The sequence below is a fragment of the Mus musculus genome, chromosome 1, assembly GCF_000001635.26.
Source record: "Mus musculus strain C57BL/6J chromosome 1, GRCm38.p6 C57BL/6J".
Classification (NCBI taxonomy): domain Eukaryota; kingdom Metazoa; phylum Chordata; class Mammalia; order Rodentia; family Muridae; genus Mus; species Mus musculus.
Genome location: NC_000067.6, coordinates 75,356,024 through 75,383,053, shown reverse-complemented (window position 1 = coordinate 75,383,053; position 27,030 = coordinate 75,356,024). Strand labels below are relative to the sequence as shown.

General features: G+C 51.4%; 2 protein-coding genes and 1 long non-coding RNA gene across 24 annotated transcripts in view, besides 19 other annotated features; 1 reads left to right on the top strand and 2 right to left on the bottom strand.

The window, feature by feature from the left end:
• Positions 1 to 7,757, bottom strand: part of Speg (SPEG complex locus) — a 57,024-nt gene extending 49,267 nt beyond the window's left edge. For 3 of the 22 annotated variants that reach the window (XM_030243273.1, XM_017322354.2, XM_017322375.2), the window contains exon 1: positions 880 to 2,277. Coding sequence is in view for 12 of the 22 variants with exons in the window: in NM_007463.4 (NP_031489.4) it covers positions 7,221 to 7,614 (394 nt within the window). In the remaining 10 variants the exon portion in view is untranslated. Of the gene's footprint in view, positions 1 to 879; positions 2,278 to 7,220 lie in introns of those variants that run through there. The other 19 variants (XM_011238645.2, XM_011238647.2, XM_011238646.2 and 16 more) reach the window with 14 other exon arrangements.
• Positions 7,758 to 8,038: 281 nt separating this feature from the next.
• On the top strand, positions 8,039 to 14,844 carry Gm15179 (predicted gene 15179). The gene is made up of 4 exons (NR_037976.1): positions 8,039 to 8,167; positions 9,558 to 9,673; positions 13,106 to 13,314; positions 14,623 to 14,844. It is a non-coding gene; the product is annotated as a predicted gene 15179 (long non-coding RNA).
• Des (desmin) lies at positions 14,475 to 22,762 on the bottom strand. The gene is made up of 9 exons (NM_010043.2): positions 22,062 to 22,762; positions 20,836 to 20,896; positions 20,646 to 20,741; positions 20,328 to 20,489; positions 20,035 to 20,160; positions 19,363 to 19,583; positions 17,683 to 17,726; positions 16,212 to 16,294; positions 14,475 to 16,045 (listed from the first exon to the last, which is right to left on the bottom strand). The coding sequence occupies exons 1-9, from the start codon at positions 22,634 to 22,636 to the stop codon at positions 16,004 to 16,006; spliced, it is 1,410 nt and encodes a 469-aa protein (NP_034173.1). The 5' UTR covers positions 22,637 to 22,762; the 3' UTR covers positions 14,475 to 16,003.
• Positions 22,114 to 26,759: a transcriptional cis regulatory region, noted in NCBI's record as "4.6 kb pE608 transgene fragment from -4005 to +608, including upstream regulatory regions, the minimal Des promoter, the 5' UTR, and part of the CDS". NCBI's record gives its function as "drives Des expression in skeletal, cardiac and smooth muscle lineages during development" and the evidence as "EXISTENCE:transgenic organism evidence [ECO:0001131][PMID:11023680]".
• Positions 22,114 to 27,030: part of a biological region, named in NCBI's record as "desmin upstream regulatory region", that runs on past the window's edge. NCBI's record gives its function as "regulatory_interactions: Des".
• Positions 22,530 to 23,698: a transcriptional cis regulatory region, noted in NCBI's record as "1.2 kb HindIII-XhoI fragment from -976 to +200, including upstream regulatory regions, the minimal Des promoter, the 5' UTR, and part of the CDS". NCBI's record gives its function as "necessary for muscle-specific and developmentally regulated myogenic expression" and the evidence as "EXISTENCE:reporter gene assay evidence [ECO:0000049][PMID:8382796]".
• Positions 22,651 to 26,759: a transcriptional cis regulatory region, noted in NCBI's record as "4.1 kb pE78 transgene fragment from -4005 to +78, including upstream regulatory regions, the minimal Des promoter, and the 5' UTR". NCBI's record gives its function as "drives Des expression in skeletal, cardiac and smooth muscle lineages during development" and the evidence as "EXISTENCE:transgenic organism evidence [ECO:0001131][PMID:11023680]".
• Positions 22,720 to 22,800: a promoter, noted in NCBI's record as "region between -81 and +1". NCBI's record gives its function as "minimal Des promoter for activity in myotubes" and the evidence as "EXISTENCE:reporter gene assay evidence [ECO:0000049][PMID:8382796]".
• Positions 22,750 to 22,755: a TATA box. NCBI's record gives the evidence for it as "EXISTENCE:motif similarity evidence [ECO:0000028][PMID:8382796, PMID:8062833]".
• Positions 22,787 to 22,806: a protein binding site, noted in NCBI's record as "E1 box MyoD binding site". NCBI's record gives the evidence for it as "EXISTENCE:protein binding evidence [ECO:0000024][PMID:8382796]".
• Positions 22,787 to 22,806: a protein binding site, noted in NCBI's record as "E1 box myogenin binding site". NCBI's record gives the evidence for it as "EXISTENCE:protein binding evidence [ECO:0000024][PMID:8382796]".
• Positions 22,801 to 23,088: a silencer, noted in NCBI's record as "region between -370 and -81". NCBI's record gives its function as "weak silencer of the Des promoter" and the evidence as "EXISTENCE:reporter gene assay evidence [ECO:0000049][PMID:8382796]".
• Positions 23,089 to 23,255: a transcriptional cis regulatory region, noted in NCBI's record as "region between -533 and -370". NCBI's record gives its function as "positive regulator of the Des promoter" and the evidence as "EXISTENCE:reporter gene assay evidence [ECO:0000049][PMID:8382796]".
• Positions 23,255 to 23,300: a silencer, noted in NCBI's record as "region between -578 and -533". NCBI's record gives its function as "strong silencer of the Des promoter" and the evidence as "EXISTENCE:reporter gene assay evidence [ECO:0000049][PMID:8382796]".
• Positions 23,300 to 23,699: an enhancer, noted in NCBI's record as "region between -976 and -578". NCBI's record gives its function as "high level expression of the Des gene" and the evidence as "EXISTENCE:reporter gene assay evidence [ECO:0000049][PMID:8382796]".
• Positions 23,544 to 23,559: a protein binding site, noted in NCBI's record as "E2 box myogenin binding site". NCBI's record gives the evidence for it as "EXISTENCE:protein binding evidence [ECO:0000024][PMID:8382796]".
• Positions 23,544 to 23,559: a protein binding site, noted in NCBI's record as "E2 box MyoD binding site". NCBI's record gives the evidence for it as "EXISTENCE:protein binding evidence [ECO:0000024][PMID:8382796]".
• Positions 23,570 to 23,594: a protein binding site, noted in NCBI's record as "MEF-2 binding site". NCBI's record gives the evidence for it as "EXISTENCE:protein binding evidence [ECO:0000024][PMID:8062833]".
• Positions 25,236 to 26,759: an enhancer, noted in NCBI's record as "MdesA fragment from -4005 to -2495". NCBI's record gives its function as "enhancer in arterial smooth muscle cells but not in venous smooth muscle cells or heart" and the evidence as "EXISTENCE:transgenic organism evidence [ECO:0001131][PMID:11023680]".
• Positions 26,422 to 26,449: a protein binding site, noted in NCBI's record as "CArG4 SRF binding site". NCBI's record gives its function as "necessary for enhancer activity in arterial smooth muscle cells" and the evidence as "EXISTENCE:protein binding evidence [ECO:0000024][PMID:11023680]".
• Positions 26,422 to 26,449: a protein binding site, noted in NCBI's record as "CArG4 Oct-like factor binding site". NCBI's record gives its function as "necessary for enhancer activity in arterial smooth muscle cells" and the evidence as "EXISTENCE:protein binding evidence [ECO:0000024][PMID:11023680]".
• Positions 26,735 to 26,762: a protein binding site, noted in NCBI's record as "CArG6 Oct-like factor binding site". NCBI's record gives the evidence for it as "EXISTENCE:protein binding evidence [ECO:0000024][PMID:11023680]".

Genomic DNA, 27,030 nt, shown 5'->3' with positions numbered 1-27,030 from the left:
CAAACAGGAATTCACCAGGGGCCAGGGCAGAGACCAGAGCCACTAGGTTGCCCTAGTCATAAATGGCTCAGCTCTCCTTCCTCTAGGGTATCCAGCTGGGCTCTGGGGAGGAGCCGGGGAAGGAAGCGAGGCGGTAGAGCAAATCCTAGTACTTCCTAAGGGACAGAGACTCAGCCTGGGGTCAGAGCAGCACGCCCAGAGAGAGATACAGGGGAGGAGACAAGGAAGTCAGCATGACTGAGGGAAGATGGTGTGGGGGCGCTAAGAATTAATAGAGATGGAGGGCCGAGGATACAGATTCCCGCTGCGGGGAAGGGCAGATGCCTGGGGTAGGTGTCAAGCAGGCAGGATAGGGGCTAGCAAAGGGTAAAGCATCGCTCAAAAGCCAGCGTCTCCCTAATGCAGGAAGGAGGCCCCAGTACGTAGAGGACAGCGCTTGGGAAAAATTTATGGAGCTCAGCGCGGATCCGTGCGCTTTGCTTTCAGGATCTCCGGAATACCGAAGGCTGCAGAGTGGGGGGCCCAGGAAAAGTCGGGCAGGGATTGAGGCCGGGGCTGGATGTGGGTGAGATGGCAAAGCAGCCAGCGGGCGCTACATGCTGAGGCTGCAACCGGAGCCTCCAGGGGTCAAGGGGGTTGGGGTTGATGGGGGCTTCTGCCCTTCAGCGCCGGGAGGCGCCTGCGCTTTCCAGTTGCCGGCCAGGGCGCCCCCTCCCCAGGAACGTGCTGGGCCCGTCGCCCCCACTAAGCAGGGCTGGGGTGGGGCCAGCGTTACTCCATCGCCCCCTCCCCTGGGCCCAGCCGCGGTGACCCGCCCTCCCTCGGGGCGCCCAGCCCTTCCTGCCCCCACCCGGAGCCGCCCGCCCCCGGAGCCCTCACCTGGAAACGCTTCTTCACCCACAGCTTCTTCATGGCGGGGGAGGGGGCCGGGCCGGCGGCCGGGCGAGGAGGGGACAGGCGGGGGCGGGGCGGAGTCGGAGGCGGGGCCGGGGGCGAGTTGGGGAGCGGGCAGGAGCCGGCGCGGGTGGCGGAAGGAGCCGCCGGGCCTCAGGAGCCGAGGTGGGGGTAAGATGAAGGCGGCGGCGCCCAGAGCCCGCCCTTCCTCCGCCAGCCTGCGCCCCACCTGGCGACCCTTCCCTTTCCAGCCCTTCTGCCCACCCTGGGACAGCACTCGCCTGCTCTCCAGCTCTCCCACGAAATACCACCCGACGCTGAGACCCTGCACCCCCACCCCACATCTGCCTTTCGGGCCCCAGGCACATGGGGAAACTGAGGCACAGAAAGGGGTGCTGTAGCCTTTAGTTCAGGCCACTTCCATAGGCAGCGAGAGGCGGCCTACTTGCCGCATCCCCTTTCCTCCTGCAGGCTGGCTCTGGAAGGCCAGCAGCATCTTCTCTGGCGTACTCCGCAAACATGCGCACACGCACTCTGTCAGACAGCACCCAACTCACCTCAGGGTACAGCACCGGGTGGGGGCGCCTAGGTCATGCTCGGCGCAAAGGTCCTTGGGTTGAGACTAAGGGCTGTCTTGGACCCAGGCTCCTCAAAAAAGGGCTTGCCTCTCTTGGCTCTAATTTCTGGATGTTTCTGTGATGTCCCCTCCCCTCCATCCATCTGTTTGTCCATACACACACACACACACACACACACAGAGACACACACACACACACACCACACCACCGCAGCCAAAGGTTGCTCATAGATATTCCTAATCAAAGTCAACTCATGTTCTCACAAGTGAGCTACTTACAAGATTTTTGGTGTGTCCCTTGCTCCTGCCCAGCCCACCTTATTCTGCAGCATGCACACACAGTGTCTAAACAAAGTTCCAGCTTCCTTTCCTAACAACAATGTAGCTAGGTTTCATTAGCATTTGTAAACTGGCCCTTTACAATTGCCAGTTCATTCAAAACAAAGGCAGGAGCCTGAAACTCTCAGGAGTATTCCCATCCTTGTTTAACTGACAAGTGGCTGAGGCTAAGAAAACTAGTATCACTTCAGGTCTCATCCCAGCATGCACTGGGTGGTGTCAGTCCCAGCTCAGAGCACAGTGATAAGCACGGCCTTCTTGGGTCTATATTGGGCTAAGTTATGCCGAGGACTTTGTGTGAGTAACTCATTTAGTTCCCATAAGCAATTACTTGTCCCACAAAGCCATTACTCGTCCCAGGTCACAGAGCTAACAAGTTGAGGGAACCTAGGTTCTCTGACTACGTTATTGACCACTGTGTCATAAAGAACCACATTGTTCTCTGGTGTGTCTCCTGACCTTATTGCTTTAAAACCTTGACAGTGAAATAAATACAGTCCCAGACCCAGAGAATTGGGTTGGGTTTAGGGTGAGACAACACATTTACAATCAATTGCCGGCAGCAATTCCTATCTTGTTTTGTTGTTGTTGTTTGTTCTTTTTTTTTTTCTACGTAGTACCTGGAGTTGTTTACATTTGAGCCCCCTTTTAAATTATCATTATTTTGTTTTTGTTTTGAGACAGGCTTTCTATTTTATAGCCCTGGCAGGCCTGGAGCTCATTATGTAGACCAGGTTGGTCTCAAATTCAGCCTCTCTGTGCTGGGATTAAAGACATGTGCCACCATATCTGAGGGACTTAAGGTTCCATCTTCTACATTCTGGCTACATACAGGTGTTCTTGTCTCTCAGCCCACCAGTGGCCAATGGTACACGTGGAGACACGTGTTTAAGGATGTGCATTGAGACAGGACACTTGTCCACCCATACTAGTTCCAGCCAGAGGACCCTAGGCACCCCCCAAACACAGCAGCTCACTGATGGAGGAGCTGAGTGGACAGAGGGGGTAACATGAGCCCCTGTTCCCCAGGAGAATCCGAGGGGCTGGCACATTCCACAGCAAAAATAACCAATGGGCAGCGGGCGTGAGTGATGGGACAGCTGGGCCTGACGAGTGACTGGCAGGATCTTGTGTTCCTGTCCAGAGTCTGTGCAGCAACCTGAAGGACTGAGCCGGAAGGTGCTCGCTCACAGCTTGAACCCCTCATCTGTACTAGCCTGCCACTTTCTCGAGTCAGCTCGAGTCAGCCCTGGTAGCATTCCCCTTAGCTGGAAAACACTCTAAAGGGTCCTGCCTGTCCTGATCTCTTGGCAGACTGTCCTCTGAGCCACATACATTACTCTTCTTTCCTTGGCCTCCCTCCTTGTTCAGCTTCTCTCTTCCCTTCCCCGCCACTCTGTTACGCTCATACTGTGCAGGGGATGGTGTCTCATATGGTCTGTCTCTCCTTGCTAGAAACTAACCCCCAGGATGTCATAATTTTTGATTCTCCCCACCCCCATCCCCGGGTCATGTACCCAAGCACCTAAAACAGTAGATAACTGGTACACAGGAGACACTTGATAAACACAAGGGTGAGTCACAGAGCTGGGAACAATAGGTAAGGAGTGGTAAGGGGCAGGTGGTGAATCTTCTAGCATAGCCCCTTTCCTCCTCCTCTGTTCTGCCCCACCTTGTTCCCAAGAAACTGTTGGAGAAGCAACTATCCCCCCTTCTGCCCAGATCTTCAAGGAGGCCTTGCTCTGATCAGCAAAGTAAGGGAGGCCTCTCTGCTCCTCTCTTGTCCCTCCCAGGGTTCCTCTATGGTTCCACTCTAGCCCCTCCTCCTGTCTTTGATTGGCACTCGCTGTGCTATGCACACATGGCCGATGACACTCTGTTCCCATTTCCAATTCCACAGTAGTTTCTCATGGCTTTTTCTACAGACATTCCAAGTCCAGGTGGGAAGGATGATAACTATAGAACAGTGTTTCCTGAAGGTCCTAGTGTATTCTTCTCTCCAGGCTTAAACTGTCTTCCTTTCTAATTCTAACCTCTCCCTTCCATGCCTTCAAGTAGCCAGGGTGGTTCATTGCCATCTGTCGAATGTTGGCCTTTCTGATAAACACTCTCTAGGTCCTGGCTGTGAAGCTTCAACTAATACACACCAGCCTCCCCTGCGGCCCCGTACCCATTACCTCCTCTTAAGCCACACATGCTCTATGATCTGAGAGAGTGACTTGTTCTGGTCACTTGCCGAGGAACCATGTAAGGATGGGGACCAGATGCTTCCAAAGAGATGCCCAGAGAGGATGTTAGAGGCAGGCGGGGGAGGACTGGGATATTGACAGGAGAAAGGTGGGAATGAGAAGCTCTCGGCTTACTCTTCCTGCACCTTTCTCTGTGGACAGGCAATGAGGACCCAGACTCAGAGACCCAGCTTTCCAGACCTAGCTCTGCTACCTCACTTAGAAGCCATTCAGTCTTGGGCAAGAATCCCAGCTGTCTTATATATTAGTAAAATCCAAACAATAATCAGGAAATCTGGAAGATTAAACCATTAAACAAGGTAGCACATTGAAGGATTTTACTAGCATCCGGAATTTCTGCCATTTTTCCTCCTTTATTTTCCATTCCAATGCCCTAAACCCTTTACCTTCATCACCTGAGTTTTCCCATCTGACAAACCTCCCATCCAGCAGCAGGCTTGTTTTCCAGTGTCCTGCTAATACACTTCCATCCTGAACTCACATCCCAAGCTTCTAAAGTGCCAGGAACCTTCAGATCACCCTGTCTCTCCCAGCCAGAAAGCATTCATGGCCAGGAAACTGCTCCTTCCGTCTGGAGCCAGGTCCTCTTTGGCTTCCTCGAGTTCTTTGCATCTTTGTGCTGTTGATTCCAAACAAGAGTGTTTTCTATGAAGTCTGAGCAATGCTGAGCTATTGGCTCAGCTTCCCTGGACCCAGAGCTGTCACTGAGCAGGGACAGGAGGGATGGGCAATAGAAGGGGCAGAAGACAGACTCCTCTAGTTAACTCTCCATCATCACCAAAGCCACCCCTCACCCCGTGGCAGAACTCTTCTGCAACCTGGTAGCTGTACAGTCGGACATGTTCTCAAAGGAGACATGCCTCAGCCCGTTTCTCTCTTCCTGTCTAAGGTGAATGTCAGAGACTTGAAACCCAGCCCCACAGCACTCGAGGTCTCTTCACTCTGAGCCCTTCACCCCTGATGTTCACCAAAACGGCCCCAGCCAGGAGACTGTACCCCTGTGTCCAGGTGTAGCCAGTCCATGCTTAGCTATGCCTAGCTATGCCTAGCTATGCCACCCTGATCAAAAGCAGCACGGAAACAGCCTTGCTGGGGGTCTGAGGGGCTGCCTGAATCTCCACAGAGGACAAGTCAGGCCAAGTCACTAGTAGCTAATTCTATGACCCCACTCCTCTCCTTCCCTCCCTCCATCTCTCCCTCTCTTAGAACATCTTGAGCAGTAGAAAAGCCCAAGATCACCAACCAAACAAGATGCTCAGTCCTGACAGGCCATAACCATCCCTTACCTCAGGCAGACCTTCCTCCTCTCTGGTCCGCACTGTTCTCACCTGGACAAGGAAGCATTTGGAGCTTCGGGTCTCAGTGGACCTGTCCAACAGCTAACAAGCACCATGTCCACCATTTTCTTCCACTGTCCCTTCCTTTCCTGACCTCATCTCTCTTTCCTCTCAATTGTATTCTTCTTATCTACCTTAATCTTTAAGTTATAGTTCGTTTTCAGCTTCTTTTACTACAGACTACAGAGAGATGAAAAGCTACGAGAATCTGCTTCTTCAGCTCAGAAAGCTCAGAATTTTTCCAGAACCTGACCCAGCCCCTGGGCCAGGTTAAAGTCGTCTGTACTGACTGCTTCTAGGCCAATTGGAAGCTGCCCTGGGTCATCTGTAGGCCAGGCCTGAGCTCTGGGACCACAAGAAGACTGTAGGAAATGGGCAGGGTGACGCTGGGGAGAGAAGACACTGATAGAGACAATGCCCCCCTTCCATCTCCTATTGCATTCCAACGCAACCTTCATTCCCCTCCACCTGCCAAGGTCTTTTATCCCTGGACTTCCTCCCCAGATCTCAAAGATTGACCCTTATATTGTACCATGGAATGGAATGAGATGTCTCTCTAGAAAATGACCAAGGGCTGGAGAGATGGCTCAGTCAGTTAAGAGCACTGACTGCTCTTCCAGGGGTCCTGAGTTCAATTCCCAGCAACCACATGGTGGCTCACAACCATCTGATGCACTCTTCTGGTGAGTGTCTGAAGACAGCTACAGTATAATATAAATAAAAATAAATTTAAAAGAAAAAGAAAATGATCAAAACAGCCCCCCTACCCCCTAGCCCTTTGCCATCTCCCCTAAATGAAACCTACTCCCTCAGAGTTCCATTTTTTTCAAAGTTTGGTAGGTCCAAGACTGTTTTTAGTTTAGAGAACCGTTTGGCTCAGAAACTGAACAAAACCCCCACATTGACCCCAGGACAATCTAGCTGGTCTGACATCCCCACCAGCTCCAACAGGACCAACTACAAGACCGAGGCTCCTGCTCCTCCTCTTCTGCCTCAGTCTATCAGCCTAGAATCCCATCTTCCCAAGAGCCAAGGCACCAGCCCAAAGCATCCCCCTTCCGTGTCCTCTGAACACTCATATGGAAACCTCAATAGAGATACATGATTCACAGGCTTTCAACACTAGCCACATCTACCCTAGGGCTGTGTGTTTGTATTAACCCCATGAGAGTCCAGAGCCTCCCACAACTCAGAATGCCTCAAACACACACACACACACACACACACACACACACACACACACACACACACACACACACGGATTCTCAAACAGCCACTTCTCACATCTGGGTCCTGCTCATACACATCTGACCCCTTCTGCTTTGCCTAGTTCTGACCACACCATTCTTGTCCCAGTGTTGATCATGAAGAGAGAAGGTCTAGCCATAGCCATCTCCTCCCACATGGTCTGGAACAGGAGAACTGGCCTGTCTTTAAGACAACACACACACATACTGAGAGGGGCTGGTCACCAGGTCTCAAGTCTGTCACTGGAGCAGACGAGGGCATTTCTCTCCAGAAGGTTTCTCTCTATTGGATTAGGAGAGTTTTTGCACTATTGACCGAGAGGTCTGTGTGGGTCTCAGGCTAGACCCACCAACTGCTGACCGTTGACCTCTGACCTTCTTATGAGAAGCATCTCTATCTACCTTGATACACTCTCCTGCCTTTCCCTGTTGATCTGCCCTTCAGAAGGGGCCCATCAGGGAAAACGGGACACCTGGGAAGATGGTGAGGGACTGCAACCTGCATCGCATGGCCTGGGCAGCTGTCTCTACCCCTTGTGACCCCAGCCCTGCCAGGTAGGCCCCACCTCCGCATTACCTCTGACCTCCAGCACTGTGAGCACTGCCTCACAGGAGGCCTGGCCCCGCTCATTCTGGGCGCTGCAGCTGTACACGCCGGCGTCCTGAGCCCCGCAGCTCCGCAGCCACAGGCAGCTGGGCTCTGGGGCCGGTGGAGGCAGGAGCTGCCCATCCCGGAACCAGCTGAGGCTAGGCTGGGGTGTCCCGCTCACTACTACCCGCAGCCTTACATCACTGCCCGCACACACCGCCGCGTTCTTCAGGGGCCGCAGGAAGACCGGCGCCCCGGCCCCATCCCCGGTGACGAGGACCCCTCTGCCGGCCCCCACCTTGGCTCTCTTCGGGGGCACCCCGGGGCTAGGAGGTGCCCTCGTGCCGGCGTCCTCGCCTCGCGTGCCCCGGGCTTTCTGCATGGCCTCTGCGAGCTGGACTAGAGGGGCAGGGGACGCTAGAATTGGGAGGCCAGGGGGACGCCCTAGGGGGTATGGTGCCTTAAGAGATGAGTCCTATGGGGCCGGCGGCCGGCCTTCCTGCTGCCCGCCCGCTTTCGGCCTGTGCAGAAGGTCACCAGGGCGGCCGGCGATTGCGCCTCAGGGACTATTTTTAGGGCCCCCGGCTCGGGTTGCGAATGAGCAGTGGAGGGAGGGGGCAGCAGAGGAGGGGATTTGGACTCCATGTGGCTCCTCTCTCTCCCAGTGCCCCCATCGCCAGAGCTGGCCTAAAAGAATCTCCTCCCCCACGGTGTGTCGCCCCCTTCCCCGCCCCCAGCTTGTGAAATCTGGGGGAGTCGAATTACCCCTGGGCTTAGGCCCGCTTCCTTTCTTCGGGCCCCAGCGCCCTAGTCTCACTAGGCTGGTTGGAGAGGAAGAGGAAAGGTCCAGAGATGAGAGGCACATGGAGAGACAGGCCCCAGTGGAGGTGAGCAGACCGGACCAATGGCCTCTCCCAGCACCTCCGTAACAGCTGGTAAGCACCAAGACCCAAAGCCTGGAGTTCTGGTGGATTTTCAGCTCCCAGCAGGTCCTGTGCTCACTACACCACCACCCTACTACCTTCACCAGCCAGGTGACCCCTAACCCTCTCTCAATTTGCCTTCACCTATAGAAAGGGAAGTTGGCTAGGATTGCAATCAGCAATAATAGCCTCAAGGGGAGACACGGATGGCATGAGGACAACGCGGTAAAAGAGGGGTTTGGAAGGCTTGAAGTGTGAATGAGGACAACAGGTTGGGTTGGTGAGGATTCCATTCTCCAGGCAGGGAGCGCTGTGCCTGATTTCAAGCCTGGGGGATTTCTTTGCCCAACTTGTGGAGGTTGGATACACACACATGGGGTAAATGCAGGGGTGTCCAGGCCACTCGACATAGGTTGCAGTCCCTCACCGTCTTCCCAGGTGCCCACTTTTCTCAGCTGTGCTCACTCTGAAGGACAGATCAACAGGGAAAGGCAGGGAAAGAATCAAGGTGACAGAGGCTTTGCACGTGAAGGTTGGAGGTCAAAGGTCAGCCAGGGACCCACACAGACTTCTTGGATGATAGCGCAGAAGCTCTTCTTTCCCGTAGAGAGAAGTCCCTGGGGGATGGACACACACACACACACACGCACACACACACATGCGCACGCGCGCACACACACACACACACACACACACGCACACACAAGCACGCATGTACACACAGGCACATGAATGCATATAAAACTGTTAAATCTGATGATCTGGATATTCCATCCCAAAGTCACTTTCTTAGTAGTCATACAAGATGTCACCACTGGGAAATGACCACAGGATCTATCTATCTCTTCTTTGTTATATCTGACAACTGCATATACAGAATATGAATTTACATTTCAAGGGACTTTCATAGGATTCCTGAGGTCATCAGTTCCATTTGCACACACACACACACACACACACACACACACACACACACACACACACCTTTACAGATCTAGAACTGACCTTGAGCTAAGGGATAAACATTAGGAAAGGCTGAAAGCCAGGGTCATTCAGAGATGAAGAGAGTATTCTTGATTTTTTTTTTTTTTTTTGGTTGGTTAAATAAAAGAACCACATTCATTCTGGGATACTTAAGTCAAAATGTGCATGCGTGTGTGTGTGTGTGTGTGTGTGTGTGTGTGTGTGTGTGTGTGTGTGTGTGTGTGCTTGAGAGCATGGGCATGCATTCCCAGGTGCACAGTACAGAAGAAACAATTTAAACACTGAATTATGTCCATAAAGATTAAGAGCCTTAGGGGATGTCTTTTCATGTAGTTTGCATACATTAAAGCTGACTCTTTGTGATGTGCAGGCCTCCGGTTTTTGACAAATGCATGAAATTGTGTATTTTCCACCCCAGGAACATTCAAAGCAGTTCCATCACCCTAAATATTCACGTGTGCATCCTCTTTGGAGTCAGCCACACCTTGTCTACCAGTCCCTGGCAACCGCCAATGATGAATTGAATTCTACAATGTAAGTTGAATTCTAAAAAGGTTTAAAAAAAAAATGTGGGAGAAGGCATAAGACTCAGAACACCAAGAACAAAGGAAGAGCTACTGTTTTGTTTTTAAGCTCACAGTCAGGCTGAGGAGGGACTCCATGGTAAATTGCTCATTGTGCAAGCAGGAGGGCCAGTATTTGGGTCCCCAGAAGCCACATAAAAAATCCTGGTGGGTAACCTCAGTGTTCAGGAGCAGAGACGGATGAATGCTAGAGGCTTCTGGCCAGGTAGCCAGCCTACCTGAGTTAGAATGTTCCAGACTCGGTGAATGATCCTGTCTTAAAGTCTAAGTTGAAGAGCAATAGAGAAGAGACTCCACATCAACTTCCGGCCTCTACATATGCATGCATGGGTGGGTACACCAGCACACCTCCCCCTATTAACTCTCTCTCTCTCTCTCTCTCTCTCTCTCTCTCTCTCTCTCTCACACACACACACACACACACACACACACACACAAAGCTCATCACGCAAAACCATTTAAATAACATTGTGCCTCACCATCACAGGGAATGCAGCGGAGGGTCTGGAAATGTTGGCTCATTGACAAGTTGGTGGGTTAAATAAATGAACCATGTGCCCTTGAACAAATCACTTAGCATCTCTGAACCTCAGTTTCCTCATCTATGCATGGGAGTAGCCACACATGGGGTGCATCTGTTCTTTCAGCAAACATTCTTGAGTTCGTCCTATGAGGCTGGCACCATTTCATTGACCAGGAACAGAGCCACGAGCAACACAGACATAGAGGCCAGTCCCTGGGGATGCTTATACTGGAGAAGACAGACATTTGACAGAGCAAAAAAGAAAGTGTAAGGACAGAGACAGAGAGAAATACTTTAGTGTAGATGACTCAGCAAGTGCTGGGGGTTACAAATGTGGTAGGGGTGTACTTTAAGATAGGGTGGTTGGGGCTGGAGAGATGGCTCAGCAGTTAAGAGCACAGACTTCTCTTCCAGAGGTCCTGAGTTCAATTCCTAGCAACCACATGGTGGCTCACAACCATCTGTAATAGGACCCAATTCCCTCTTCTGGTGTGTGTCTGAAGACAGCTGCGGTGTATTCATACACATTAAATAAATAAATAAATCTTTAAAAAAAAAAAAAAAAGAAAGAAAGAAAGATAGGGTGGTTGGATCAGTGTGGTGGTACATGCCAGTAATCCCAGCATTGAGGCAGGAAGATTGGGAGTTTGAGATCAGTCTTAGCTATACAGTGAAGGCCTGTCTCTAAAATAAATTAAACAGCAAGCAAACAAATAAAATTAAAAACCAAAACAGGGTGACTGGAGTCGCCTCCACAGCAACTCTAGAGCCAGTCTTAAAGGGATGAGGAAGGGATGAACACACAGGACCATTTCAGCCCATGTGGGATGCACCTGGCGGAAGCTGGGGAGAGCCAGAAGGCCAGCCAGGCTAGGAGGATGAACACAGCATCAGGGTAAAATGGATCGGATAGTTTGCAAAGGCCAGATGGCCCAGCATCTCTCAGGTCGCGGTGCTTTCATTCTCAGCGACATGGGGAGGCATCTCTGGATTCTGAGGAGAAGCATTACACGGTCTGACCTATGTTGTGATGGTATTAAATTATATTAAATATTAAAACAAATATTAACTATTTAAAAGGCCCTGGCATGGAGCCTGGAACCCGGCTTGTATGCTGCTTACTATGTCCATTCAGAGGTATACCTTGACTTGCTCCCAAGGGTTTATGGGCATGGGATAAAGGCTCAGACCCCTGCTGGTGGCTGGCGCCCTCTCCTGGACTAGGCGGGACCAGCGGACAACTGGAAAGGTCAGGCTGCTGCCAGGCCAGTTGCTCAAGACAGTTGGCTCTAAGGTGTTTGTCCCTCAGCCTGGGGCTCATGGTGCCCTGTATTCTGGCTCCAGGCTGGGTGTGTGTGCTGCCGGTTGCCCTGTCTTGTGATCATAAGTCTGTGGTGTCATGGAAAGATAGCTGGGCCCCAGAGGCCCTGTCTTCCTTTGCTATAGATGACTGTGTGACCTTGGCAGATCATGCCCTGACGCTGGGCCAAGGAACATTTGACCTAAGCTGTTTTGTTTGTTTGTTTTGAGAAGTAAACTTGGAAGTTGTTATGTAGCACAGTCAGGTCTTAAATTCATGATGCCCCTCAGACTCCCAGCTGCTAGGAACCATTGTGCCTGGCTCCTCTGAGACTTTAAAAAGATTTTTTTTTTTTTGAGATTTTATTTATTTTTATTTTATTTTTGTTTACGTGTATGAGTATTTGTAAATGTATGTCTGCGTAAATGTATGTGCATGCAGTACCCACAGAGGCTCAAACAAGGCATTGGATGCTCTGGGATTAGAATTATAGATGGTTGTGATCTTCTCTGTGGGTGCTGGGAATCAAACCTGAATCCTCCTCCTGAGCAGCCAGTGTTCTCAAGTGCTGAGCCATCTTTCAAGTCCTAAGTCTTAATGACATCTGCTGTGCATATAGGTGGAAGGGAAACTCAGTAAATGTCCATTGAGTTGGTGAAGGAGTGGGTGTTACCAGCTCTTCCTAGTGAATATTTAATATAGAGAAAAGTAAACAAATGTGTCCAGTGGGTATTCATTCAAGAAGTATTTAAATATTTAACGAGTATCTACTGGGTACCAACTACTCTTTGGGGTCCGACAAATATAGTAGTGAATTAAACAGATAAAAACTGTCTTTGGGCAGCTGACATTTTTCCTTATTGAATCAAAGGTCACTGGCTCGTTTGCATACATATCCCCGGCGAGCTGTGCAGAGAGGAAGGGAGGGGGGAGGAGGAGTGACCTCAGAGGCCAGGGCTGGAGTCCAGCCAGAGTGGACAGATGGGATAGGAGAGTGCCTACTGGGATAGAAATGCCTCTGCAGTCCTTCCCACTCCCTCCTCAGAGAGAACTCGGCTAGCCTGAGACTGGCCCCTGGACTATGGGAAGCCTTTAACAGTCTGTTCCTTTCTTGATGTATAGTCTCGTAGGAAATCCCGCAGCATCTCAAGGGGCCAGGAGAGGTTTTGCCAGGGAAGCCATAGGGAGCTAAAGCACACTGGAAGAGCTGACTCCGGAGCTACATAATCATGGGAGCCGTGAACCTTCCACGGTTTGTTTCCTGCATTCCCTGGGTCACCGCTAGCTCATGGGAGCAGGCTCAGAAAAGCTGCACACAAAATGTTCCCGTTGGGTGTGGAGGGCGGCACTGGCCTCCTGCCTGAGGAAAGGCAGGTGTAGTTCCAGGTGACAGGTACATGAAGGAAAGGCTTTCCTTCTGAGCATTCCCTAATTGGAGGGGTCTCCAGAGAGCTGCCACAAAGGGGGCACCGAGATGAGGCTGGGAAGGGGATTCCCTGATTGAATCTGGGAACCCCAGCTCCCTCAACCCTAAGGACTAGTCTGATCTGTTATTTTAGGACAGTGAGGCTATGTGTCCCCCTCCCGCCGACCTATGTGTCCTTTTGCCCTGTGTGGAGCGGATGAGTACACACGATTCACTCAGGGAGAAGGAGAAACAGCGGGACTCTAGAAACTTCTTTCAGACCCCTGATACTGCAGCCTTATCCACCAAGGCCACGCCCTCAGCGCTGGGGTTTCTCGGAGCAGTCAGCGCACGAGTTCAAAGGTAGGCAGTTTCAAAGGTAGGTAGCACCTTGCTCGCTCGTACTGCCTGTTCTAGTCCCGTGTAAAGGCACTGACCGTGTAAAGGCACTGGCCGGCATTCTAATTCGCGTTCTGCGAGAGTTCGTCTATAATGCTGACTCTTAGAGCGTGTGGGAGGCGGAAATGACGGGGGTGGGGGTGAGGTCACAGGTGGCAGTGGTGGGAACTTGGGTGGATCCTCGCAGTGGACCTGCTTCAAGAAAGTGGGGATTTGTGAAAACAGAGGTGCATCCAAAAAGAGGGGAAAGACAGACTGCACTGCCCAAGAGAGCTAGTGTAGGATGACCGACAGAGACTTTAAAGCCTCATTAGATTCATTCGCCTGCACCTGTATGTGTGACTTCATCATCATTTTGATTTTTATCTTCTTCCATACTCCTTTAGTCATTTAGATATGGGGCAGGGAGCAATATGGATCCTCAGGACCAAAGGATTATCATGTTCCTTAAATCTTTCTTTGACCTGAAACCTTTCTTAGGAAGAATTGGGAAGAGAGATAACTTTATGCTCCGCCCCCAGACCTTTAGGCTCCTCACTTGTCGCTAAGTTCTCTGTCGCTAAGTGTCTCCCCCTAGACTGAAAGGCCTCCTTAAACACGCTCCAGCATCCCATACATGCGTGACGCTTGTTTTATCCCATCAATGTCTTAGGCGGTTCCTTTTCATCAACAAAACTTTCTAAGTCAGCAGTTGTCAATCTGTGGGGGTCAAATATTAGATATTGACCTTATGATTCTTTTTTGTTTTTGTTTTTTTCTTTTGAGACAGGGTTTCTCTGTGTAGCCCTGGCTGTCCTGAAACTCACTCTGTAGACCAGGCTGGCCTCGAACTCAGAAATCCGCCTGCCTCTGCCTCCTGAGTGCTGGGATTAAAGGTGTGCGCCAACACTGCCCGGTCGTTTTTGTTTGTTTGTTCGTTTTTGTTGTTGTTGTTGTTGTTGTTGTTGTTGTTTGGTTGGTTTTTGACCTTATGATTCTTAACAGTAGCAAAACTGCAGTTATGAAGTAGCAGCGAAAAATAAGTTTATGGTTGGGGGATCTCCACCACGTAAGGAACTGTATTAAAGGGTCGCAGCGTTAGGAAAGTTGAGAATCACTGATCTATGTTATCATGGCCTCATAATACATATACATATTTTATTCAATTGATTTCTCTTTTCTTTTCTTCAATAACTCCTATACCCTTCCATTTCCCCTAACTACCTCAAATTTTCCTTCTGTTTGTTCTTGGGTGTTGTTGTTTGTATTTGTTTTGTTTTGTTTCTTATACAGGGCCTCATTAGGAAGCAGAGGCTGGCTTTGAACCTGAAGTCTTCTGGTCCCAACCTCTTGAGCCCCTGTTAGGATTACAGGCAGCACACCGGCCCTGGCTCCCTCTGGTATTTTAATTGAGACTAAATTCCATTGGAACTGCTTATGGATAGAGGGTGGCTTGACATTCTCTTAAGAGTGCCGAGCTGTTTTTCACCCAAGTAAAAAGTCTTGTCTTTGCACTTCTGTGAACAACGTTATTTTGCCTGGATCGGCTTCTGCGCATTAAAGAAAGGGTTAAAAGGCTGAGCCTCGAGGATGAGGAGTTTAAAGCTGAATGGTTGGGTACAGAGGGAGTTTGCAGCCAGTCTGGGTTACAGGAGACATTGTCTCAATGGAAAGGGACTGGCAGTGCCTTGGGGACAAAAGGACCGAGGGAACTTCCTTCACAGCCAGTCTGTAGAATAGGACTGTCCCCATCCCTACCTTACCCGATGCCCAGGTGATATTAAGGGGATAGGTAGCCTAAGGGGATAGAAGGCTGGACCGAAGGCTCTGTGGCTTTTTAACAGAAACCCCTTCTCCAGCACCCCACGCTCCCCAGACTACAGCACCCAGAGGCCTACTGTTCAATCTCGCTGAGCATGACACTGACACAGTTCATCCCAGGGCAATGGGGGTGTGACACGGTCCAGACTCCCCCTGAGACACAGTCAAGATGACAGGGCCATGCAGGTTTGTGCTTGTCTCTTTATTATTGTTTCTGTCCAGGCCCCTGCGGTGGGAGGGGCAGGCAGGGGAGGTGGTACCCTCCCACCAACCTGAGCCCACTCTCTGCCTCTCTCTTCCTTCCTCTCCAGCTCCTCACCCATCCTCTCTCCTTCTGTAGCTCCTGCTCCCACATCCAGCACCTTCCGCTTCCCTCTTACAGCCCCCGCTTTCCAAGGCCATCCTGGGCTGCGATGGGAAAGAGAGGGGCCATGAGGGCAGTTTTCAGGCCCCCCACTCTCCATCTCAGCTCGCTGAGGCTTCATTCTGTCTCTGACCCAGGCTGGGGATGTCCACAAACTCGGTCCTGACCCTGCAGATCCCAACACCCTCTCTGGTACCCTCTCCTAAGCCAGGGGTCACAAAGGTGGAAGGGGAAGGGCGATGACTTGAGCTGGGTTCTCTCTTAAGAGCCAGCTTTGACACCTGCCAATAGCCAGGGCTCATGGGAGGGTCTGCAGAGGTGGCTGAGGGGTTCCCTGGGGTTGGGCAGCATGAAGACCACAAAGGGGTGATCGGTGAGGGGGGGTCAGAGCCTGTGAGTGGAGAAAAGTGGCTGGGTGTGATATCCGAGAGTGGAAGAGGCTGGCTTCAGGAGGCAGTGAGGACGGGGCCAGGACACTGAATTCCTGGCTTACAGCACTTCATGTTGTTGCTGTGTAGCCTCGCTGACAACCTAAGCAGGAGGAGAAGGCCAGTCTATCCACTGCTGGCTTAGAAGAGCCTCACCCCAAACTGTTCCACCCCAAGGCAGCAAGGCCCACCCACCCCATCCAGGGTTGGAAGCCACCCAGCTGGTGAAAGACACCGGGCTGTCAGACAAGGGGTCCGACACCACTCACCTCTCCATCCCGGGTCTCAATGGTCTTGATCATCACTGTCTTTTTGGTATGGACTTCAGAACCCCTTTGCTCGGGGCTGGTTTCTGTAATAGACCCACCCCATGCTCATATGAGCCTGGCCAGGTTCATACCTAAGCTGCACCATGACTGGAAATCCACCCCAGGCTGCATTGCTCCAAGTGCTAGCTGACTTTCACCTTTCTTATGACAACTGTCTGACTTCTTTGAGACCTCATCCTGGAACCCAGCACCCAACAGATGATTTATAGAGAGAGGGACCAGTCTTGCTAGAGGAATGGCTTCAAGAGCCAAAAGATTGTGCTGTGTGTTGGTACAGGATAGCAGGGGACCCAAGGCCCGGGAACAGTATTCATGTTTCCTATCCTGCCTTGCTCTCTCTCCACCTCCAGATTTTCAGAAGAGTCCTGAATGGTGAGTTTATATCCGTGGACTCTCATCTAAGACAGGACCTCAAAGCCCAGGCCTATAGACCTGCTGGAGGAACCTAGAGGCTCCAGGATGAGCTGTTTAATGTCTTAATGATGCAGGAGCTAGTCCCTCCTGTGCCTCAGTTTCCTCTCTGGGAAGTAGCAGCCATGATAGTCCACTTATTCTGTCTCAGAGCTGCTGATCCGCAGCAAAAGTGATTTTATATGCAGAACACATACTTGGTATCTGAATAAACAAATAAGTGAAAAAAGAAATCTGAGTTTTCATAGTGGGGGTCACATTTAGTTCCGTGGTGTCAGGAGTTTGGCGCTCATGAGTCCCTTAGCAAGCAACTAGGCTGTAATGAACGTTTGACTCGATGGAGCACAGCGTGTATTTTTCCTGATGGAAATGAACATCGAAGATATAAAAGGTTTGATCTAGGAAAGGAGACGCTGCCAAGATCTCCGACTTGCTCTCCTAATGTATCATTAGTGAATTCTTTTCTGCTCTCTGGGGCTGGGAAGCCACTTGATCTGCATATTACTAATGTCAGGATGGCAACGTGCCCTCAAAGCTCGTTCGCCTCATTGTTTGGCTTTGCTAAAATTTGGCTTTTTTTTTTTTAAATATGCATCCAACATCTTGCTCTCACAAATAGGGCACTCAACAAACAGCCAGAGAACGGTGTGCCAAGTGCTCTCTGGCAGCATTCCAGACGGTTCATGAGCAAGGGGTTACCTTCCTGTGCAGAGAGCGAGATGCTCCAACTGCCAGGGGGACACCCCTGCAGCTTCCAGAGTTAGGGATTCAAGACACATCTGATTCTTGAGAACCAATAATCCAGAAGGCTGGGGGGATGTAGTCAGCACAATAGAACACAAAACAGTACCACCACCACCACCACCTGAGTGCTTTAGCTACAGTCCTCTTTTTCTTTCAAGCCTGGCCTCCTCCAGGGGTCTATCCTTCTCTCCTAATGGACTTGGGCTACCCAAACTGAATCCCTGCAGCCCATCTCTACCCTCCAGCCCACACTCACCTCGGAAGTTGAGAGCAGAGAAGGTCTGGATAGGAAGGTTGATCCTGAAGCGAGAGAGACCATGTCCCCAGAGGGTTAAGAGCACTCCAATCTTCCCCTGAAATCCTGCTCCTCACTCTTTAATCTGCTTCTCCCCAAGCATTCCCAGCTGTCCCAGGCCCACTGAGCCCAATACCACTACTACTCACAATGCACAGAGCAAGAGCCAACTCTAGCTGTCCAGAAATTGCCCCTTCTAGAAAGTTCACCCATTCTCATCCTGACCTCGGGCATAGCTACCCCACTGCACCCTCCAGGCCCCCGATCGTCCTTGCTCCTGGTACTAGGGGAGGCATGGACAGAGGCTGAGAAACTCACTTTGTGCCCCCCCCCCAGTCAAGCCAGATCGAGGAGCTAGCCATTTATGCCTAGGCTACAAGAGAGGATCTCTCTCTAGCTACCTTAAAAGGTCATTCATGGTGTGTTAGGTGTGCGTTCTACAAAATGCAGGGGTTGGGGATGGAGCTCAGTTGGAAGATAGCTTGCTGAGCGTTCAGGAAGCTATGGTTCAGTCCCCAGCACCACATGAACCAGGCATGGTGGCACAGTCTGTTAGGTCCCATCATTTAGGAAATGAAGAGGAGAGGAACGGGTGTTCAAGGCCATCCTTGAACAACACAGCATGTTTGAGGCCGGCCCACGCTATCGTAGACCCTTCTCGAAAGAAACAAGTAAAACCCCTGAATTCTCCTTATGATTCTATACTTAGACACCTCGCCATGCTTCTTATGAGTACTGACGGGTACAACTTGTTGGCATCATTGATCTGTCTTAAATTGACGTTAAACTAACATACAACGGAAATGTTAGAGTACTTCTAGTGAGTTTTAAGAAGTATATCTCCATGTAACTTCCGGAACAATCCAGATTCATAATGTTTCTGTCTCCCAAAAGATTCCCTCAGAGGACTCTGTGTGTGTGAGTGAGTGTGTGTGTGTGTGTGTGTGTGTGTGTTGGGTTTTGTTTTTGTTTTGTTTTTGAGATGAGGTTTCTTTATGTAGCCCTGGCTGTCCTGGAACTCATCCGTATTCCAGGTTGGCCTTGAACATAAAAGTTCCACCTGCCTCTGCCTCCTGTGTGCTGGGATTCAAGGCGGGTACCACCACTGCTGGGTCACACTCCTGTTTGTCATATCTGAAGTTTGGGTGGGTTGCTTTGAGCACCTTATCTGTGTCTTTTCCTTTGAGCACAAGTGACTGTGTGTTTGTATGTGCGTTCCCCTTAGCCTCCTCTCTATCAGTGTACAAGGCTTCCTGCTTCTCTATTTCTCTGTTTGTCTCTAGCCCCGCCCCTTCCATCCTCATCATTTTCCACTCTGCTTTCATGGCTCCCTTGACTGGCAGTAATATTTTATTACTGATTGCCAAATATGATTTTATGCTGTAGGTTTTTAATTCTAAAGGTGGATAAGGGAATACTTCTCTCTCTCCCTCTCTCTCTGTCTCTCTCTCTCTCAATAAAAAGCTGTTAATTACATTGTGCTTTACCCAAGTGGCCCTCGTTAATTTTCTGCAATGGGCAGAATGGTAGCCTCTTGTGTAAAACTGCTTCCAGGTTTTGTTGAGATATGGGGTGGGCTTGGGCTCCCAGCACCCTGTTGACTGGGATCCCAGCACCCCAACCCTACACCTGGACCCTCACCTGCTCTCCTCGCCCTCCAGTAGCTTCCGGTAGGTGGCGATCTCCACATCCAAGGCCATCTTCACATTGAGCAGGTCCTGGTACTCGCGCAGATGGCGGGCCATCTCATCCTTTAGGTGTCGGATCTCCTCCTCCAGGCGCGCAATGTTGTCCTGATAGCCATTGGCCTCGCTGGCAAAGCGATCCTCCAGCTCCCTCATCTGCCTCATCAGGGAGTCGTTCTGCAAGGGATGAGGGGGGTCCAAGTCAAGGGTAGGCTCAGAGCATGTCTAGGAGGGAGGGCCTTAGAGAACCGGGATGGAAATGAGACCCAGTGTTGGAGGTTGGAGGCTGGAGGCATCTCCAGGTTCTTATGGTCAGGTGGAAGAATTGTCAAAGGCTTTTTCTTAGCTGTGGAACCCTGTGCTCTAGTAAGGTCTTATGTGGCTGGCCATGCAGAATAAACCACTTAAGGAGGAGCATCAGTACCCGTCATCCAACCTCACAGGGTGACACATCTGATTCCTTAGTACCCAACTAGGAATCCACCCATCTGGTTTTGCCATCTCTGTGGGTTGAGGACATGGAGGCCCCCACAGGGTCTGTACTGGGCTCAAAGTGTCACAGGATGAAGGTATGAGCTAAGTAGCAGGCAGAAAGAAGCTGAGGTTGTGGGGATGGGGAGGGACTCACGGTGCCCTTGAGGGCATCAATCTCGCAGGTGTAGGACTGGATCTGGTGTCGGTATTCCATCATCTCCTGCTTGGCTTGGCGCAGCGCATCGTTGTTCTTATTGGCTGCCTGAGTCAAGTCTGAAACCTGAGGGCAGAGAGAGGGTCTCTGAGAGGGAGAGAAGCGGGATGCAGCATAGGCAAGGGAGTATGGAGACTCTACATTCACCCTGCTCCATAGATGCAAGTACAGGAAGCATTTCACATGGAGATAGAGGAGGACAGGTGCCTGAGTTCCTAGGCTAGACCACCCACCTTGGACTTGTACCATTCTTCAGCCTCAGAGATGTTCTTAGCCGCGATGGTCTCATACTGAGCCCGGATGTCCCTGAGGGCAGCTGTGAGGTCCGGCTTGGACATGTCCATCTCCACCTGGACCTGCTGTTCCTGAAGCTGGGCCTGAAGCTCACGGATCTCCTGCAGGGCACAGCGGGGGCTTCAGTCCCCTTCTGGACCCTCCCAAAGCACCTTCACACACACATCCCATTTCAGAGTTATCCCCACGACCACCCTCACTCCCATGCCACGCCCCTCTTCTAGTTGCCTTCACCATCACCCAAGGGCTCCCAGTACCTCTTCATGCACTTTCTTAAGGAACGCGATCTCCTCGTTGAGGGATTCGATTCTGCGCTCCAGGTCAATACGAGCTAGAGTGGCTGCATCCACATCCTGGCCCGAGGGAAATACAACGTCAGGGTCAGGAACAGCTCAAGTGGGGACCAGAGAGAGGAGAGGTGACCGCTGGGGACCAAAGAGGGCTCACCGCTCGGAAGGCAGCCAAGTTGTTCTCTGCTTCTTCTCTTAGTTGGATTTCCTCCTGTAGTCTAGCCAGGGCAGACAAACAGACAGACAAATAGTGAGGGACAAAGCCAGCTGTAGAGAACTACTGACTGGGGACCTATCAGGGAGCCAGCTCAGGACACAGGGACATGTCTTGGTGGTTGGGTAGAACAAGAGGCCCAGGGGGAAAAAAAAAAAAAGCAGCAGAAGCCCCGCCTACGGGGGGGTGGAGCAGGAAGTGGCTCTGTCTCAACCCTGGAGCCACTCCCTTGAAGTCTTGTGTCCCAGATAGTCTGACCTCCCCGGGGTTAGGAACTCTGTTTTATTTTATCCACCTCTGTGTTCCCAGGCTTAGCCTGACCCATGTAGGAGCTAAATAAATGTCTGTGACTTTGGTGGCAAGAAGGTGACACTGCTCATCTGGGTAAACAGAAACAGGACCGTCATGATGTACGGAGTCTTTTCTGTTTTTGTTTGTTTGTTTGTTTAAATAAACTTTTTTAATTTTCTAAAACAAATCTTGCTAAGTAGGCCCGGTTGGCCTTGTATTTGCTCCGTATCCTAGGCTTGCCTAGAACTCATGGCAGTTCTGTATCATCCTCCCTAGTGCTGGAATTACAGGGGGTGCCCCCATATCCGGATTATTCAGCCTCTTTTACTGGATCGTGGTGGAATGGGTCACAGCCTTTATCCACTGTCCCCTTTACTCAAACCTGTCCATTTACCAAGTGCAATAACATTACCTCAGCTAGGCCCAGGGGCCTAGCCCCCACCCCACCCCCATCCCCGCCCCTCCCTTGGGCCTCATCACAGCTAAGCTTAAAACTACTGCCTGGCTTCCCTCCTGCTCTTCCCAGCCCATCCATCCTTCCAGGCTCTCATCAGCCTCGCTTCTCCCTCAGAACGTGCTCTGACCCTTTCCTTGACTATGGTCATCATCACTCTAGCAACTTAGCATCCTTTCACAGGCAGCTGCCCACCGTGCACTAGGCAAGGTTCCCCCATTTCCCCCATTTCCCCCATTTCTTCTGTCTACCTTCCCAAGACTACTACTCCAGTGTTACATAGAAGGGGCCAGGAAAGATCTCTACTTAGCGAACACCGGGGAATGACCTTTTCCAAACATGGGCTGAGGAGGGAGGGTCTCAGGCGAGGGGGAGGGGGGCTGCTGGGGACGGGGGTGAGGGGAAAGATCTGGGAGGCCCTCACTTGGCCTTGAGCCTCTGCAGGTCGTCTATCAGGTTGTCACGCTCCACGTCGACCCGGGCGCGCTGGTTGGTGAGCACCTCCACCTGGCGCCGCAGCTCGCGCATCTCCTCCTCGTAGAGCTCGGCGACCCGAGTCGGTTCGCGGCCCTTGAGCCGGTTGACCTCGGCGGCGAGCGCGGCGTTCTGCTGCTCCAAGAAGCGCACCTTCTCGATGTAGTTGGCGAAGCGGTCATTGAGCTCTTGCAGCTCCACCTTCTCGTTGGTGCGCGTGGCCAGGAACTCCTGGTTCACAGCGTCGGCCAGGGAGAAGTCCAGCAGCTCGCCCGCGCCATAGGATGGCGCTCGGGTGGTCCCCAGCCGGCTAGACCGCAGCGACCCCAAGCCTCCAGCCCCGCCCGACGTGCGCGACACCTGGTACACGCGGGATGTCATTGAACTCGAGGAGCCCTTGGTACCGAAGCCTGCTCGAGGGAACACGGGAGAGCTCAGCGGGGAGCCCAGAGAGAAGCCCGGGGCGCCGCCGAAGGTGCGGCGGTAGGAGGACACGCGCTGGCTGGACGAGTAGGCCTGGCTCATGGTGGCGGCGTGGACGAGGCTGGCTGGGCGGACGCACAGAGGAGGCAGCGGGCGGGCAGCCGGCTGGAGTGGATGTGAAGATGGGTGACGGAGCCCCTTAGCTGTCTGCACTATTTGTAGCCCTCCTGACATCACCCCCCGGCGCCCCTCCCCTGACAGCTGCAGGATCCCTCTGTCCTGCCAGGAAAAGGGCGGCCACAGGCGAGGGGGCGGGGAGGCCAGCTCCCCCGCAAGAGGCCTGCGCCCCTGGACAGCCCCAAGAGGACAGAAGACAGGCAGGCCTGCTGGGTTTCACAGGGCAAGGAGCTGACAGGAGACCCCCGGCCGGCCCCTTTTTTTCCATTTGGATGCCTGCCTTATCCTGGGGAAAGCGGGCTAGAGAATTTCGTTTGTTTGAGGCCCCCTATTTTCTCCGAGGAGAGGTTTTAGGTTATTGGAATGAACAAGAAGGACCCCCGAAGTGTTTTATTCGCACAAGTTGCCTAGAAAATGCTGAGGTTTCCAACGACTGTGGGCAAAGCCCGGACAGGTCTCTACCATCCTTTCAAAAGAGTCTCTAGGTAGGCCTGTAGGGTAGGTACCGGTTAGTCAGAGAGTGACCCTGGCCGGGGCACATGCATATCACTGATACCTGGGTTTTAACTCTGAGCCTCAGTTTCCCTTGGGAGGAATGTTGGCCTTCTGCTTCCCTCAAGTTTATAGCCAGCAAGATAGTTTCCAGAATCTTCTGACGACTGTTTCCAACTGCGTGTAGTCGCACCCCCGCATCGCCTTTGCCTGACTCCTGCGCCCCTGTCTCCCTCGCCCCCTCTCTGATTCATCCCCCTACTCACACCGCCCACACCCACTCACACCACGGGTTTGTGTTTTGTCAGGAGATGCATGTCAAGCCAGCCGTCTCCCTAGCAGCAACAGCTGCCAAGGCGAAATACCAGAGCTGGTATTTATAGAGGAGAAGGAAAGGCCCAGCTAGGAAGCAAGGTACAGGAGAGGCGTTCTGGGGACTGGGAGCCAGGCACCTGAGGAGACAGAGGTGTCAAGGAAGGCTGACAGCGACAAGCTTCAGTCACTCCAGGACCCCAACAGAGATGAAGGCCTGGGGTGTGTTCGCCTCTCTCTTCCCTGAAGCACAAGGCGCACACCGACCCCTAAGGGCATCTACATTTCTCTGTGCACCTTGCTGCAGCTCTTCACTGAGCCCTGACCCTCCTAGAACACAAACCCTGGAGATAGAGTACTAGATTAGGGGTCCATAGCTCAACCTTGGAAATGGAGCCCTGGATTAGGAGCCGTAGTCCTACCCAGGGCTGGTCAGAGAGAAAGCGGTGCCAAAAGGCATGTCCTTGTCCTCCCTACCTCTCAGGGTCCTTAGTCATAGAGTGGGGGCCAAACAGCTTCGCATGACTGTGCAATGAGCCTTTGAACAGGCCAGGGAGACAATAAAGCATACACCAACAATAACAATAATGCCTTATATGTACTGATCCCTGCTGGGAACACCACGCCTGTGACTCCCCAGTTCTCCGATAGCATCGTGAAGCAGGGGCCACATAAATGCCATTTGCGTAGCGTAGCATAGTGAGGTAGCCTGACTACAGGGTCTAGGTGATTGGCTCTTTCTCTGCCATAGAAATGAGCCAATTCAAGCCAGATTAGATGATTTTAAAGGCAGGTTTGTTGGGGAGCTGCTCTCAGGCGAGTTCACTGACCCCAAGGATGGAGGCCAGGGGAGTTTCATGGGTGGGGAGAGGAGGAAAGAGAAAGAAGAGAGAAAGGGCTCTAGCTCAGAGAGAGAAGAAGAGAGACCAAAATGTCTGGATTATATAGGGATGAGCCTATGGGAAAAGGGCAGCTAAGCCCCTGGACTGGAAAGTTCAAGGTTGAGGGCAGGGTATACCAGGTAGGGACTGAGGGATGCTGAGAGAACCTGGAGGCCAGGTCTACTTTGGTAAAATATGTGCCTCAGCCCCTTGACCCCAGCTCTGAAACCAAACACTAAGCTTTGGTTCCAGACCGGATGCGTCTACAGCAAGTGAACTGTGAAGGACTTGCAACTGCAGTCTTTTCAAAGCCTTTCACATTAAGCAGCTAATTTTTATCCCCGAGACACATTTATGAAATGGATGGGGAGCCCCAGATATTCCTATCCAGGCTTCAAGTCAGTGCAAGCTGTTATGTTCTAGTTATTTTGGGGCCTCAGCTCCCAATCTAGACTGTATGCTTCTAGAGGATTTTGGAGGCTGTTATGGATCCTTAACACATCCCAGGCAGCACCTTCAGTTGTCATTGTCATTTTCTGGCCCTTGTCCTTCTCTCAGATGACACAGTTCACTTCTTGAAGCTCAACGAGTAGATACATGACTCAGATCCCTGCCATTGCATCTCCTGACTGTAAGAATTGGCTCAAGGGGTGTGGGTTCTGAGCAGGGTCAAGCTGAGATCTCTGGAATTTATGAATAAATTGGGGTTTGCTAAACTGGTCCCTGTGGTCGCCTTGTTTCCTGACTTCTGTTTGGGGTGGGGTGGGGGATGTCAACTTGCTCTGGCTACACATGGAAAGCTGGGGAAGAGGCTTCCTTCGGTCGTTGGCCTGGGTGTGGTCACCAGCTCGAACTCCTAGGCCCTTGTCAGGCTTTGTCCCCTACTTGGATCATGAAACTCCTTTTTCCTCTAAAGGTCCTTGATGTTGGCTCTAGTCATCTGCAATCCAAAGAAACAGGGTGTAGAAGGACATTGCTGTGAAGGTATAGGACATTTCTATGAAGTTGCTAAGAAGGACATTGCTGGGGCTTTGCGAGCCATCCCTAGAACACATAAGGGAATGGCCTTCAGGCCAGCCCTAGCCTTCAGTTGCTTGGTGAAATGAGGCAGAAAACAAATAAATAAACCGCATCATCTCTAGTCAAAATCAACAACTACCAGGCTCTTGGCTTCAAACCAACTGGGACTTTTTCCAAGATGTGGTTCCACTCCTGAGGACACAGCCAGGGCGAGCAGTAAAACAACACTCTGGGGCCTGAAAGGCAGGAAGGAGAAAAAGGAACACCCCAAAACACACTCTGAGAAGGCGCTGGAGCAAGACCTTGGCTTCCCAAGGGGGCCGTTGGGAACTGGACGCTAAAATAATCACTATCTTCCCATATGGGCAATGCTCACGATCAAAACACAGGGTATAAAAAAAGAGCTTAAAGGGAAAAGTTACTGGATCCCGTTTTTTCAGCAGTTAACTATTCCAGCCCGCCCCAGCCCCTGAGCCATAGGACCAAGTTTAGGTGGTGGAGGTTGTTGATCTCGTATGTGGAGCTGACCTTTATTTTTTCTTTTTGTAGTCTAGACTCATGATTTTCCTGCCTTAACTTCCAGAGGGCTAGGATTACAGGTGAGCATTACCACACCTGGCTTTTTCCCTTTTTAAAATATTTTACATGCTGCTCTGAGGTAAGCTGTTGTCAGAAACACAGGTGTCTTAGAAAGTGTCCTGTCTCAGTTCCCTCATAACTAAGTCATGTTTTATCGTTATAAAATAGAGTGACATAAAATTGGCCTTTATTTGCTTTATTAGTTTATTTCTTCTCAAAGCCAATCGTGGTGGCCTATGCCTTTAATCCCAGCAGAGGCAGCCAGATCTCTGTGGGTTCAAAGCTAGCCTGGTCTACATAGTGAATTTCAGGACAGCCAGAGCTACACAGAGAAACGTTATCTCAAAAAGCCAAACCAACCAACTAACCAAGCAAACAAGCAAAAAACTGTCAAAAAGTAAACTAAGGTGCTAATCTTAAAAAAAAAATTATTTTACATATATGGGTGTTTTGCCTGTATGTATGTATGTGCCCCAAATGGATGCACAAGAAGTCCATGGATGCACATGGATGTCCAAGAAGTCCAGAAGAAGGTCTACAGCTGGAACTGGACTTACAGATTGGGGTGATGGAGACCTCAGGCAGCAAGTGAGCAAGATGAGGTGAGTGGAAGGAGAGGAGACAGGATTCAGAAAGTAGCACATTTAGTTGGGGGTTGGACTATAAAGGTTTTCTAAACCTCTAGGGATGGTTGGGGCTATCTGAGTACAGGATTGGTGGGGCTAGGGTGCTGGGAATGGCTCATTTGCATAAAAAGGAATTCCAGGTGCTGCTGGCATGACCTTATAAGAAGAGAGGAAGTTTAACTTTGCTGCAACTATGTGACTTCTTCTGGTGTGGGCAAAGGTGGGGGGGGGGCTCAGAACTACATGCACCTGGACATGCAGGCCCCAGGCAGGGGAGGGAGGGGTCCCAATTCCTACCTTTCTGGAGATGAGATTTCCAGAGTTCGACAAGACTAGACTACACTCCAGACTGACTCCTTTCCGGTCAACGATTCGCCACCCTTCAACTGTGAGCTTTGATGTGGATGTT

Bases quoted from the DNA above. Each gene is read 5' to 3' on its own strand.
- Des (NM_010043.2), bottom strand. From the start codon at position 22,636: ATGAGCCAGGCCTACTCGTCCAGCCAGCGCGTGTCCTCCTACCGCCGC. The intron at 20,490-20,645 runs GTACTGGGAGCC...TGTGCCCTGCAG, and splicing joins TTAAGAAAGTGCATGAAGAG to GAGATCCGTGAGCTTCAGGC. The intron at 17,727-19,362 runs GTGAGGGTCCAG...CTCTCGCTTCAG, and splicing joins CTGGAGGGCGAGGAGAGCAG to GATCAACCTTCCTATCCAGA.